Here is a 15704-nt window from a genome sequence, read left to right as displayed (position 1 = left end):
TAATTCTGAGACACTTTTTCTTGCATTCTTTCCATCCTGAACAACCAATAAGTTTTGGTGCCTGCTCGCTACTGAAATCAATATAAATATTGCTTTGTTTATTTTTTTTCCAGCTCCTTTTTCTTATTAACTCTTGACCATGTCATTCCAGGTGCCAAGTTGACATTACTGCCCTGCCAACAAAGCAGACCAATTGCTTAGAGCTGCCACTGGAAAAACATCTGGCGTCCCTGCTAATGTTGATCACTGTTTCCCCATGTACAGGAGTGTCTATCTCTGATCTGTGTGTCTGCCCTTTGGGAGACCCCAGTGAACGACAACAGATTTCACAGCGCTATGTGAGTTTGCTTTTTTTTTTTTTTTTAATTTCCTTTTTTCTTTCTCCTTTAGTTTTGAAAGTAGTCAAAATTGCAGGGAAAAGAACCCAAGATTTGTCCAGCCATAATAACATGTCTTCTACCAGGGAAAACTATTACACAGAATCGTTATTATGTTTAGAATGACAAGGAGGTTGGCAGGGCAGATAGACCCAAGCAATTTGGCTGCTTGTATTTGTTGAGTTTTAAACTAATACTTTTCTTTGCAAACTTGCATTGTATTAAGAGATTATCATGGGGAATCAGAGACACAACATCACGGAGAGATTACAGTATGCTTAGCTTTCGTTCCTGCTTTGGGTAGGATATGTTCTGGACTTCCAACTTTGGAAGATAAAGCCGTATGATGGCTTCTGCACCTCAATCCTGAAAAGCTGGGCAGGAAGAAATAAGCTTGTATCTCTGTAAAATGGGATGCAAGACTAAGACAAAAGGAATTCGAACAACACAAGTCAAAGTTACTTTTGAGGACAGATTCCTCAGTCCTGATTGAATGTGCTGACTTCCTGACCCATGCTGCTTCTCCAGGTCTACCTATGTCTCATTCCCTGCTTTAATTGGCAGACGATACTTGCGTAAACATGCAGGGCTTCTTTCAGTCTCCACCGTAAAGTTAACGTGTAACTTACGTGAATGGATAATTCCCTTAGGAACAGGTGGGTTGTGAACCTCAGGGTCATGATGCAGTGAGACTGGGATAGTGGAGATGTATTTATGGGTGTATCAGCTTCTGAAGTGAAATGCCACAGGAATACCAATGGATATAAAAATGTAAGTAATGTAGTAGTTCATTATTTTCTGTTTCTTACTGAATTACAAACAAAATATATCTTTATGCTTTCCTCTTTGCAGAGTATAAAGAATTCCTTTAGAGACATAAAGGACATTGGCTTCTTACAAGTCAAAGTTTTAAAGGCGGTGGACCTGTTGGCAGCAGATTTTGCAGGTATTTTATTTCTATTTTTCCAGCATATGATGCTGAAATATATTATAAGTGCCAGAATATATTGTGAGTGCTCCTTAGACTTTGTGCAGTATTGTCAGTTGATCAAAGAAAAGTAAATTGTCTCATCATTTCTCCAATGGTGAAACCTACCTCAGGGAACTGAGATACCAAATGGTTTGACTCCCAAAAGTATGAGGGAAGGTCCAGTGGATGGAGATCTGATTTCCACTTTAGATCTGAGGGGGGCGTGACCAATAACTTAGTAGTTGGCATGGTGTGCTGTTGTATTTTCCAGCAGAAATATTTAAAATAAGAGTTGGTATAAAGTGATGGTGCCTGCAAAGCATCCTCTCCATCTTTTATCAGGTGCCTTGTATCGTGAACAAGACTGAAAGATTTTGGGGGCGTCTGATGTGGTGCTGAGTGTGTGGGTTTGGGTGGTGCTGCAGGCTGTCACCCGAAAAAGAAAGCTTGCCAGTAATGGGGATGCGAGTGTGATGGTTTCTCTTACAGCTCGTTTGAGGCTTCGATTTGGAATGATCTTTGTGACACACTTACTCCAAGAAAAGGATGGATTTTTCTTTGGGCTTTGTCTAAAATTGAACTTGGTCCTGACAGCAATGGACAATAACACCATTTAAAAATACAACTTTATATTGTTTCTCCAGGGAAGGTCTAGGGAATTGATACTTCTCTGTAGTGACTGCCCAGATATTATTATTTTTATTATCATCTTCTCCAGGATTCTGGAGACCTTTTAATTCCCCTCTGTATCTTGCAGCAGCTCGTAATTCATGGACAGAGCATTGTGTGTTGTATATTTGCTGACATAGTCATTTTTTTAAGATAACTTGTTGATAAAGGCAGGAAAGATGCTAGAGAGAAAACACTCTTGCCCCATTTCCTGGTATTCATGAAGACGTAACGGAGGAGAATGTTGCTCCGAAAATAATGACCAAAGGATAAAACCCAATGTTAATCATGATACCACTTCAGTTTCAATTCACCGCTTGACCCTGCAGTAGAAAAAAAAACAACAATTAGTGCAGAGAGCACTTCTTTAAAGATCTCAGGAACTTAGTTTGAAAACAAACAAAAAATCTGCCAATAATGAAAAGTAGCTTGTACAGAAATACATTTCTAAATTGACATAATGTATAAGTCTATATGTAATTAGGCGTGTAACTGCACCTTACTAACAAATTTAATAAGTGTACCACAACAAAGCAGAACCTTCAGCAAATGGCAAGGCTAGGCTTGTCTAGACATGTGAGAGGCTTTAATATTGACAGTGTCCAGGGAAGAGCTGAGTCCAGAAGGTTATCTAGCCTTTGGAAAACGTCACTGATGCTAATGCATTTGCATCAGTGATGGATTTGGCTGCCTTTCCCTCAATACTTATACAGGAACATGTGGGTGGATAATGAACATTGGAAGAGACACGCAGGTTCTTGATTCTGCAATTCAAAGACTTTTCATACCGAGTATGTGACACACATTCCTTGTGCATAGCATAGAATGAAATTCTGCTTAAGTAAAAGGTTACTCAGTCTGTCATTATATTCAAAATAACCCAGGCTTTGAGCCTGATTCATGAAGCAAATGACAAATTGTTTTTCAATGGCAGTGCTGAAAATATCCTAGTATTATGCTGTAATAGACCCACCAAATTGCAAAAGGATGCAGCCATTTTAGGTAAAAATAGCATAATTTCTGATCGTGAAATGAGAGACATAAAGATTAATTATCTGTTCTGAGCCATTCATAAATGATTAGTGCAGCAATTATGGGCTTCCATAATAGAGCCCTCCTAGAGCAGTGCCATATTTCCTGCATTGCCAGGGAGACTGCTCAGATTTATTGTTATTGATATAAGTAAATTCAAAGTCTAGCTAAAAAATCTGATAAAGAGAAAATCGCAGAGACAATAAGCGGTGCAAAGATTTCCAAGGGTTAATAGAGGAGCAGTATGAGTAGGGAGAGTTTCCTCCCTGTCCTGTCCCATAGCAGTCATGAGGCTTGTGTGGGTGAACTTCTGCAGAGCAGTCATCTGATGACAAGTGTAATGCCACCTCATACCTTATTCCCATAGTAAAGATTGGGGTTTGGTGCGATTGGGATTTCTGTTGTCAGTTGATTATATGTTGGCGTTATAGATTTTAATTGCAAGTTTTTAGCCTACTATAATAATAGCTATCGGAAAACAACATAGTATCTGCTTTGGTTTTGAAGAGGGTTTTGAAAATCCGTATTTTACCATTTGACATAAATTTTAGGCTAGTTTCCACACAGCTATATCAAATATGTAGAAGCTCTTCAGCCACAGCTAGCCCAGTTTGAGCCTTCCATACTTTTATATTCCTAGATAATAGTTTTGTTGATGTGAAAATGACTTTTTCTGCTTTGTTGGATGTTTTCTGTGTACGCATGAGAGTTCTTCTCAAACACTGCATTTGCTCACTGACCAAAAAAATAGCATTCAGAATACCAAATTATACAGTGGGATTGTTTTTGGCATATACCAGTTTGCATTTCAAGCAGTTTCTCTGAAAGGCTACATGCATTTCCACACTTATCAGGGAATGGGCATGTAAGCTGAAAAGAAGACAAATAGATTCCAGTAATACACACAGTCTTTAAACTTTACCAATATTGACTAGTTAATACCCACTGTTTACATACTGAAAAGATTCCTCTTTACTTTATAAACTTCTCAGAGTAAGGACCTTAAAAGCTTTGCATTAGTAATACCAAAAATAAGGATTAAGAAAAGACAGCTTTTGCTTAAATATTTTTTTTTTGTCTGCTATCTAAATCCCTGCATTGCTCGGATATTTAGTTGCCTGCATAAAAGTTAGGCTGGAGTCTCTATGGCTGACTTATACATGGACACTGAAGATGAGATTAAATCAGATATTGAGCCAGACATGCTGATAAAGGGTATTCCATTCATGGTGGAAACTGCTGAGCTGCAATAAGTTGTGAAAGCTACAAATACGTGTAATGTGAGTTATCAAAAAGTACATTAGGAATCATGTCTTCACCATAATAAGTTCCACGTTAACATCCTTCTTTTGAGAGGAGGGTGGATTTTTTGGGGTGTTGTTTTGTTTGTTTGCTTGCTTTACGTACGATACCTGGTTCGGGCATGGATTTTCCAGTTGATGTTGGGTTTTATTTAAACTGTGGCACCGTGTAGGGTCTTCATAGCTTCAAGGACTTGCTCACGTGGAACTAATTGAAGAAATGCTGCTGATACAGACAGTGCTGTGCTTCTCTTCTCACGGTGTGGGTACTTAATCCTGTAATCAACTGAGGAAGACAATAGACCCTAAACAGAGGATAAAATGGAGAGCTGCAGCACTGATACTTATAAGGGGCAGAACGATGGTACTGCTTTCGTAATGTTGTCTGAGTAATTGTGAATGTAAGGAAATTTTTCTTGCTATAAAGACTTAGAGATGATTCACTCTAAGTTTCAGATTTCAGGTATTAGAGTGAAGCCACCTGATTGAGTTGTAAGGTAAGGGTTGGAGTTTCCAGAACTAAGGATGTGTTGGAGATATTGTTTATTTAGAGAGTCATTCCAACAGAACAAGGCAGTTTGCAGTTGTCTTAATGGATCTAATTTTATTTGACCAATCACTTCCTCAGCCCCACTGCAAAGAAAGTGTGTGCATACCAAATACAATAGCTGGCCCACTTAATTTTTTCCCTTTCTTGTCTATCTGATCTTTTCTTAGGTAAAAGCGATCCTTTCTGTGTATTAGAGCTGGGAAATGACAGCCTTCAAACACACACCGTTTACAAGAACCTCAATCCAGAGTGGAACAAAGTTTTCACATTGTAAGTGGATTGCTTTCGAAAACATGCTGCAACACCAAACAGTTAGCAGCTTAACTATAAAAGCTATCGACTTTGGGAAAATACAAAGGTCAAATTTAAGATATGTCATTTTTTCATAGTCAGAGAGGATGTTGTAGAAATATCAAATATAACTCAATTAAAGGCTTTTGCCTTTTACTAGTTCTTGCATGGAGTTTATTAATAGAAGTCATTAAAAGAAAAATTACTGTGATATTTATAGGAAGAATCATGACTAGACATAATGGAGTCATAGCTGGATCCAAGAGATAATATAACAGAAAGTGGAGACCAGATACTCCCGCCTACATTTTCCGTAATTTGAAATGAAATATATTTGATTGAACCGTGGTAGAATCCTTGTTTAATTTGTAAGAAAGCAGGAAATTAGAGCTGATGTTGCTGGTATACCTTCTGAATTTATACTAGCCAAACACAGGTTACCCCAAATTAGAAGCTTAAATTTTTACGGAAATCAATTTTTTTTTTTTGGTGAGTTTATTAATAGCGAAAATGATAATTTGGGTATTGCTGTTAGGCCGCACAATTTTTTCATCTTGATTTATGCTTTCAAAGATTTTTGTGAATAACTGAGTGAGACAAACATCTCCAAGACTGTTGGAGTCTGTGGCAAGGAAGGCAACCGTGAGGGCTGGCAGTGGAGCATTTATGGCATTTGCACCTGTCCACTGGAAGAACAGTTTGAGAATGATGAACTTCTTGCAAAAGCAACATTCATAAATACTGGGCTGGATGGGAACCCAGTAAAAAGTATCTGATCTCTTTGATAGATTTGTCGGATTTCTGTTTAATTCATGGCTGCAGCTTGAATCCGTGTATCTTGGAGTCCTTTCTCTTACTTTGTTCTCAAGAAACTTCCACTCATCACTGTTTATTCTGAGATTGCGCCAGATGAGTCTTGTCAGATGTTCATCCAACAAAATAGACCTAATAAGAATCCAAAATTATTTCATTTAAAAAGAAAGCTTGTGCCTGTACTTCCTGTGGGTGTCAGAAATGTCAGCTGTGGACTATCTCTAACTTTCTTATTGCTATTGCATAGCTCATCCGAGCAGTAAATCTGCAGAGCCAGTCAGGCTTTCATGGCTCTCCTTAGATTTTTGGCCATTTTTAAAAATTTCAATTAAGCACCAATAGCTTTCAATTAAGCTATTGACGATTTAGATTTATTTTGGAGCAGAGTGGATTGTTTTGAGTGAATGAATCCATTTCAGCTGGAGTGTTCAATACCACTAGAGAGCCCTTCCCATCGTATTCTGATTTTCTGCAACACACGTATTTGTGTGTGTCACTGTGGAGTTTCAATATTTTATACCACTGGTAGCTGTATCATATGGAAGTTGATAATGGTTTGGAGAGGAATGTAGAAGTCTGGCTGCAGAAGTGGCACATTTCAAAGTTTTAAAGCCATAAAGTCTTGAAAACAGTGCATTTCATGGTGGTTTGGCTGCCACTAGGTCACATCACAGAACATGCAATGGCTGCTAGCTGGAGAGATGACCAGATGGCAAAAGCCAAGGTTCAGACTCACTCCATGAGGAACAACTCCACTGAGTTGCAGGCAGAGGTTCTGGGAGCAGAACAGCTCTGAAACAACCTTCTTTTGGGCAGAACAGCTGCACTTAGTTAAATAACAAAGACACGCTGTACCATGTAACTCTTTCACATGGGAAAAGGAAAAGAGGATAATGAGTGCAACTCGTAAGTTGTCTCCAGTTACCCATGCTTTTGCAGGCACACTGATATAACTTCGCTCCAATGAGACTCTGATTTATTAATGATCTAATAAATACTTAGGATTGAGTCCCTGCTGCAACATCAGTAGAGCATTTGCACTGAACGGAACAAAAATATTGTACGTTTGGCCTCTAGTTAGGGTTGTTAGGTTTATTTTAAAGTAATTGGTTTTGTTAGTACCTTAAAAGGGAGATAATTGTTCCATAATTGTTCAAGTCAACTGAAGTTACATAAAGTTTTGTTTCCTGGATTATTTCTTTAATGTCCTGAAGCCTTGTTTTGAGTTCAGCCCTTGACCTCTCCCTGTCACCAGCTTTCTCTGTTGGAAACCTGAGTTCTACACTGTTAGCATCAATAGCAATGCACAAAAAATGTCACTGTCTGGTAGTTATTTTCTTCACCTAGTTATGGGACTGAAACATGAGGGGAAAGCTTGGGGAATACCCCTAATTTGATTCCTTTTTTAGGGGAATTTAATTAAATGCTAGTTTTATACTCCCAGGTAATACAAACTTAATTAGTAAAACAGTATTCTCAGATCTTTGTGGAGGATACTGTGTGCATGTGTATCGAATATTATTTTTTTTATGTGTCTGCACTTTTTGTTCCAGCCCTATTAAAGATATTCATGATGTTCTGGAAGTGACAGTGTTTGATGAAGATGGAGATAAACCCCCTGATTTTCTTGGAAAAGTCGCCATCCCTTTGCTGTCTGTAAGTTACCTTTGCCACACGTATCATTCAAACATTGATGGTTTCTCTGGGTACAAGTTGCATTTCTTTTCCCCGTAGCACAAAGCAACACAGATTTAGAGATAAACGGGTTTTGTGATCTATATATGCCTTAGTTGGCAGTGTTTACAGTTCGCCTTAGTGTAACGAGCGTTGCCAACCCATTTTAGTACAAATTTGGTTGATTGGAAAGAAAATTGCAAAAGTGTCTGTACTTCATCAGTACTATATGCCATGTAGGTCTGAAAACATAATTGAGTTGTTCTGTATGTTTCCACATCATCTTCTGAAGGTAACATTTTAAGCATGTCTTTGTTCTGTCGTGCTTCTTTTTACTCCAAGAAAGTAATTGCACATCACAGTAGGATTGACTAGAGATAGCTGTTGTTATTGGCACAGCTGAATAAAATTACCTAAAAGGGGTGTTTTCCACTCTGCAGTGCTTTTAAAGACTGGTGGCTTTTGTTCTGTAAACAAATATGTGAAGAGTGAGCGCTACCATGGGAGTATAAAATCAAAACTGGAAACAAAGCGACTTGAGGGGAAAGTGGTTGCTCTGGAGATTAAGGAGAGTTGAAGCTTTTTCAGAAATGGCCAAAAAAGGCCAAGCTAAAGAGAGGGGGAACATAAAAGGGGCATTAAAAGACATTAATAGAGAAATGGGGGAAAAGCAGCTTTGTGTTTGGTAAGACTGATTTAATTTTGGAACAAGGCTGGTGGTAATAGAATGAGTAAACCAGATGAAGAGGATGTAAACAGCTCCATGTGCATGTGCAGTATCACAGAAGGTTCTGGTAACTTTTGCAGTAAAGTTTAAGAACTTTCTAAGCTGTGGTTTTTATTAAATCAATTAGTAGATGAGGCATGAAACATCACAGGAGTCTTGAGCTCCTATCAGTCAAGTCGTGCAAACATGCTTAACTGTAAGCATGGGGGTTTCCTTGAGTTTTGAGGCAGAGGAGAGGGTGTGGTGGGTTTTTATGCAGTGAGTAGTGTGTCGAGCCCTTTACAAACATTCGTGCTTGCAATATATAACATGATTCAAATGATACACGCAGTAGAACGATGCTTTCGGTAATGCACAGTGTGATGCTGTGGGTAACAGCACTCTCGAATAGGCAGACGGTGAATCCTGATTGAAATTATAGAGTAAAAAATTGCAGTATTGTTTTGAAACATCTCTGTGAAAGCACATTCACCTCTGCAGAAAGGCTGGCACACATCTCTTGTGGTTAAGGCAAGAGTTTGTCTTTGAGTTTGGGCTGCTGCAGGAAAGGCAGTGCTGCAGTAATGGTTTAGTGAGGCTCTGTCCCAGCAGAGACTGGAGAAAAGGGAGGTTTCTTGAAGGGAAGCAAAGGTCCCATCTGATCAAAGCGGGCCATATAAGTCCCACAGAGTCAGCATAGTTTAGGTAAGAGACCAATCAAGATCAGAGAGGGGATCTGCAAATATTTGATGTTTCCAAATAAATAATGAACTGCCCAGAAAACTCTTAGAGGATATGATCCCAACCTAAGGAATGCTTTATAGTGGTAAAGAAATAGGCCAGTGTGCTCCAGATTTGTTATTATTTTGTCTAAATAAGGGTATTTCTTGTATATATGAATTAAAAGCAACGTGGCTTCTGAATCTCTTATGAAAGTGTGTTTGTTTTCATCCATCGTGTGCTCTTTCCAAGTTATACTGGAATCCAGAACAGGGGAACCCCTGCAATTTGAGGATAAGAAAAGCCTAAGCTGTAGAAGTTGAAGAGTAAATACTGGGCTTTCTGGTGCCTTACACGCTACCATGTGCTTTGCAATCCTCTTCCCTCCATGGCTCGGACTGCAAGTTCTTTTTGAGACTGGGTATATTTTAAATTGTTTGTCTATTTTAGTGGCTTGAGTTGTCAATATCTCCAGTTTTAGAACAATATTAGAGTCAGTTGGGCTTGGAGGATGATTTGATGTTTACAGGGAGGAAAAAACCTCTTAACATCTTTTATTCCATTTTTGATCACTTTGTTAATTTTTCCCCAAGTCCTCGTATCTCTGATGTTACTGGAAGAGAGTGGCTGGAGCAGCTGCTCTCCTGCAGATCCAGTGCTTGCCAAATGGTCGGCATGATCGGCAGCAGGCTGTGTGGGCTCATAGTGAGAAGATGTTAGATTTGGATTTTCTGTTGATTTTATAGGCATTTGTCAAGTATCCCTTAGGAAGCATGTAACAAGGCAGAGGAGGGGAGTGCATGTGTGTGGTAATGTCCAAACTATTCAGCGTAGGTTTTTTGTCCAAGGTTTGAGACGAAAAAATAAAATAAAAATTGTTTATGCTTTCCTTTGCCAACTGATCTTCTTCCTTCCCATCCAAACTTCTCTGCCTCCTATTTCAGTCAAATCTAGTGTAAATATATTCATCTCTGCTTCTGATTAAAAAACATTTTGCACCTATTAACTTAGTCTACTCAGACAGAGAACTGTAATTTTCTAAGCTCTTTTTCTTGAAATGGGAATTTTGATGTATGTTGTCATCTTGCCTATAAATTTGAATGTATTCTTTGAACCGTTTAGATAAATATACTGAAAGAGAACAATAGCTAAAGACTCCAGGAAGTCCCACAAATCATGTAGGTTTAATTTCTCCTAGGTAATCAGGCCTAATATTTGCCTTGCATTAAATACCCTTTTGAAAATAGAAGTACCTGTTGTTTTTTTTCCCTGTTAAAAATGTACGAGTTTGACTTGTGAGCTGTCAGCGCATGTGGTAAGTTTACTTCAGGAATTGTTCATGGATGACTAAATTCTTTTCTTAATGAAAAATTGCCTCGAATGAAGTATACGTTGGAGGGATATGAAATGTTTCATTAATTTGACAATGAATTTTGGTTTAATTGTGTTCAGGAGCCTTACACTGGCTTTTTGCAAACTTGTGTCCACCTTCGTCATCACATTAACATTAACACACGAATAACCTTACTACACAAAAATTCAGAGATAGTGAAATTACTTATGCTTTCCATTCATCCTTGACCATGATGTAGGCTTATTTCAGTCACAAAATAGGAAAGGTAAAAAACTGGGCAGCATGAGAAGAGTTTTAAAGTGTCAGATGATGAATAAAGCTGAAAATTTTATGTTCTTTTGGTAGGCATGATGAAGCAATATTGGATGAATACACAATTTTATTTTTTTCTTATACCTCTCTATTAGTAATGCACTGTAGAGACACTGATTTTGATAGCATTACAGTGAATTTGGAATTTTCTTTATTTGTAGTTAGGTGGGGGACAGAGGGGGAGAAGTGGTTATTTGCTTACGTTTTATCTTTAGCTTTTCTGTGTTAATCAACCTGTTGTGTTCTTTTTCTCCTGCCCTTCTTTATGTCAAACTACTGTCCTCTAAAACACGTATAAGAGACCTCATCTCAAATACAGGTCTGGTCAGCCACATACACAGAAGCAGAATTTAAACTGGAAAAGACAGATTAGTGCTACCAAGATATTCAACAAAATGGATCCCTCTCTTGCCAGAGGTGACCTATAGAGTCTGGGGAATGAAAGAGAAGATGACTTACACCACTGAACGGAGCAGGGTTTTGTGCTAGATGCTGAAGGTGAACGTGGGGAATGGAGAAATAGGGCAAAAACTTCATTGCTTCAAGAAAGGAGTTTGATAGGTTTAGAAGTTTTGTAGGTTTTGGGGGACTTGAACTAATTATCAAAGAAGTCCTTTCCATCTCTGTGTTCCTTTGTGCCCTAGATCTTAGTAAAAGCAACCGTGTTTCTCTTTGTGAGGGTCTGTCTTTTTTATTTTGCTTCAAGAGACTCCTATCTCCTAGAAGGCCCCAAGTTATTAGAGACATGGGAGCGTATAGTGTGCTTCAATGAATTTGAAAGCAGAGTATATCAAATATCCTCATGTAGAAAGACCTTTGAGTGAAGAGTTGTATCACAGAATGGAATGTTTTTTATCTGCTGAATTATCAGCTCAGAGTAGTCTTCAGCTTCACCCTTTTTTCAGCAAACAGGAAGAGGTCTATGAAATATTTTCAAGTGACAAGCAAGGTCGGTAGCCAACGATACAGTGAAAACAAGTAGTATGACTTTCGCAAGCTTAATTACCTAAAACATGGCCTGGATTCAGAGAGCAGACACCTGACGATTGCAATTACTTATCACTTGACCATAAGTGCACAGCCTTTACCAGGAGAAAGCTTTAGAGTTTGCGAAAAGTGAAAATGCTGCGTTTATTCATTAGAGGTAGCTGCGAAGTGGATAGTCTATTCTGACTTTTATCCTTGTCATGAACCAGAAATTTTGGAATAGGGAAAAAACCTCACATCTCTTCTGGAAAACATGACATCTTGTTTTTGAAATTAAATTCTCCCCTGACTATGCACTAGTCACTGAAACGGAATCAACAGGATAGTCTTTCTTAAGTACCACCTAGGAACCTTAGGCTCGCAGGGTTTTCATCTCCTCCTCAGACTGCCTAGAAGCCCTCGTGTGGCTGCCTGCTTTCTTTCAGACCTTAAACTCTGTATCTATTTGGTCTTTAGATATCAATCCTCTGCCAAGAACCTAAATCTCCATTCTTTGGATCCCACAGAAGGTTGTTAAAAGTGAAATGTTTGGGGTAAAGAGTTTTGGGATGAATGAATGGGCATTTCATACAAAATCGAATCAACATATATTGCAAGACTGGAGAGAAACAAAAAACCTCTTTATTCACGTCCAGGTGGATCAAATATGTGGCTTGCTTTCATCTTTTCCTGGGGAAATATGTCCTTTGATAAGGGTAGGTGTGTGTCTATTACAAGACAGCTTTATGTTATTCAGGGCAAATGGTATGACATTGTGCATCAGCAATGAGCTCAAGCAGGAATATCAGAGGTCCTAAATGCTTTAGATGAATTACCCTTGGAGAGTAGCCATTACCCTTTCCACACGTCACGGGTGTTGATGTACAGAGGTTTAACCCAGTGTTCTTCTGTCAGGTCATCAATATGTGACATTGAATCTGCATCAAAGCTGGATACAGAGTGAAGTTTTCTTAAAATCAATGTAAAAAAAAAAAAGCCACTAAACCATATTTCTTTGAGACAAGAGCAATGAAAAAACACCCTTTGCTGCGTAAGGGTCCTGTCTTCTCCGTGTTTCATGTCATATCAATCTCGGCTTTCGCTATTTCATTAAAATTCCCAAGCGGTCAGAAGGTTGTTGCTTAATAGATTTAGCATTGGCTGGCTACATCAATACTGTGTTTAGTCACATTTGTTTTACTGGGGACATCTGTAGGAAGAGTTTAGCAAATAATATTCATTCATTTGAAAGGAACCCGGTGCACTTTGGGCCTTGACTGTACTGTGGTCTCGCGTACCTGAACGTTTCCTTCAGCTAAAGCACTGCCAGAAGTTGCCTCTGTCTGAAGTGCCTCTGTAGGTCGAAATACTTAATGCACAAAGAATTCTAGCTTTTCTTCCAATTGATAATTTCCTTTGCGTGGTCCTGTGTGGACAAGAAACTGTGATACAGAATATATGCATTGTTCTGTGAGAATATTGGTACTGATATTTTGTCTTTCTGAATTGATTCAGAACAGGGAAATGCCTCAAATATCAGAAATTCCCATGGGATCAAAATCCTGACTTTTTTTCTGATGGTGACCTTGCAAAGTGAAGCATGTTGGTGGGGTGGGCACTACTGTCCTCGTGTTATGGGCACTCAATTATATGGTTACAGCCACTCTTGGTTGGTGATTGAGCTCCAGTATGTTCTGTGCTATTAAGAAGCTTTCAGAGAATGCAGGCATTAGTATTCAGTGAGGATATAAAACATCATCAATAGAGAAATAGTATTGATTATGTCTATTTAAGGACCTCACCTGCAGATATTTTGACATTTAATTTGAGTGTTCCTTTCCTTCCCTTTTCCCATAAGTAGTTGTAAACATCCATGAGAAAGATAACCTATTTTAGACACAGCTATCAGGAATATCTATTCAGTGAAATCTGTGTGAGATCAGATGTGTAGCAAAAGATGTTTGAGTGATAGAAGAAATCTCATCTTTTTGACTTTAGGTTCATCCTAGGATCCCAGCCCTGGCTGCTCACCTTTTCCACAGCTGGAGAAAGCATTTAAGGAGTCTTTGTGAACAGCAGAGACTAGGGAAGAGAATCCAGAGAGGAGAAAGAAACAGATCCAAAATGAAATTAATATGACCGGTTGTCTCTTGAGATTGAGGGAGACGTTGAACAGAATCTAAACTCTGGCCCAAGAACAGCATGCAGTGAAAATGTAGAGTATTAAAAGCTCTTTTGGATGTTTTCTTCTGGGCACAGTCTGGGCACAGTTGAGACGTGCCACCGATCTAATCTCCATGCAGTCATGGGTGTTAGAATTACCCTGCACCTTTCACTGAACCACACTGGCTTAGCACGTTGCCAAAACTGTAAGAGATACTTTTCTTTGACTTTTATGCAGGTTTTTTTTCTTTTTATCCAAATGAAAATGCGATGGAGAAACACCATTTTGTAGCCAGTTGTTCTCTCTTGTGATTTTTTTGATTCTGAGGAAAGTCAAAAGCTAGAATATCTGCGTGAATGTTTAGTCTTAGGCTGAGTTATAATTGTACGTCTTTTACCATACAAGCCAAACACTTAGCATTAAAGATGCCAGATGAAGCTGACTGTAAAGCTGCATGTGCACTGTATTACTTTCTGCCTGTTCAGTTTTAAAATAGCAACAACAACAGCAAAGACACCATTTCAAAAAGTTTCCCAAGCAACAAACAACCCCCATTTCTAAAGACAGACAGACGTGGAAGTTATTGTTGCTGATTTGAAACTTACTGTGTGAACACACCTGCAGACACATCCAAAAGGTTTGATTCAGGTCCAGCTCTTAAAATGAAGAGTCTTTTCTCCAAAGTCAGAAACATTTTTTGAGTGTGGAATACCATGATATTGCACTTGGACCTTCTCAGTAGTTACAGCATTTCTTTTCTTTTTTTTCTATCAATTTAGCAGCATGGGACCTTTTTTCCTTGCTGGTTATGCCCTTGAAAGATGTAAGAAAGAAGTATATCCCAAGGAATGTAAAATGAACCTCCCACTAGTTGTTGCTCTTAGGGTAATAGGATGAAATGTTATGAGAATGTGCAACTGAAATATATGGAAACTCAGCCCCTAAATTAATAACTATAGAGAATGCAGAATTATAATATTGTGATATCTGTTAGACACCAACATCTCTGCAGACACAGTGGGAACAACATACCTTCTGTCCTGTTGCGGGAGAGTCCATGAATCAAAGCTCACTCTAAACCTACTGCTGGTGGCATCCCCTTGGACCAAACGGGTAACAACCGCAAACCAAGTCCTTCCTGCCCTGTATCTCTACCCATCAGTAAATCCATTTTTCAGTTAATTTGGGAAGTTGAACAAAATCTTGAATTTCTGAATAAATTTTGGGTTGTTTTCATTCAGTAGCATTTAAAATTATTTTTTTTCCCTTTCTTGAGGGGAGGAAAAACAAACTGTTGAAATAACAGAATCCTTTGTGATGTGCTGACAATACCGTATGCGGCAGTTGGCCGGAGGACCTTCTGATGCCAGTCCATTTGGCCCTAGAAGAGGGACTAGCCACTTCAGCAGCTCTTCTGTTCTGGGGCTGCAGGTTGTCTGAACCTGCTGGTCTGCAAAATAGTTTTTTGCCTGCCCCTTTCTTGGGAACTGCAGGATCCTTTGCCATCAACTCTAACCCTATGTGTACTCACAGTGAAAGCAGAGTTCATTTACTGGAGTTCCTGGTTGGACACCACAGAGAATGCAAAGTTAGTCCTTGTGGAGAGCCCTCTTCCCTTTCAACCATTAGCCAGAAACCCCATCTACTCTATGACGAGCTATTTGGTACAGAAAGGGTGGAGCAACATTGGGAATGGAAGTGACCTTTCCCTTGTCTCATGAAATCACTTGGTTCCCATTATGCCTTTTTTTTTTTTTTTCACCCTTACTTGTTTCTACCGTGGTTTATACGAGTGCCTCTTCTAA

At 38.9% G+C, this 15704-nt stretch overlaps 1 protein-coding gene across 4 annotated transcripts in view; it reads left to right on the top strand.

Annotated features, from left to right (window-relative positions):
• MCTP2 (multiple C2 and transmembrane domain containing 2) overlaps positions 1-15704 on the top strand; it is a 101819-nt gene that overhangs the window by 38776 nt on the left and 47339 nt on the right. For all 4 annotated transcript variants that reach the window (XM_074156686.1, XM_074156685.1, XM_074156684.1 and 1 more), the window contains exons 10-13: positions 152-338; positions 1230-1323; positions 5067-5169; positions 7557-7659. In XM_074156686.1, coding sequence (XP_074012787.1) covers positions 152-338; positions 1230-1323; positions 5067-5169; positions 7557-7659 — 487 coding nt within the window. The remainder of the gene's footprint in view (positions 1-151; positions 339-1229; positions 1324-5066; positions 5170-7556; positions 7660-15704) is intronic.

Source organism: Numenius arquata, chromosome 11, assembly GCF_964106895.1.
Source record: "Numenius arquata chromosome 11, bNumArq3.hap1.1, whole genome shotgun sequence".
NCBI lineage: Eukaryota > Metazoa > Chordata > Aves > Charadriiformes > Scolopacidae > Numenius > Numenius arquata.
Note: the sequence above shows the minus strand (reverse complement) of the source record. Positions and strands in the feature narration are given on the sequence as shown.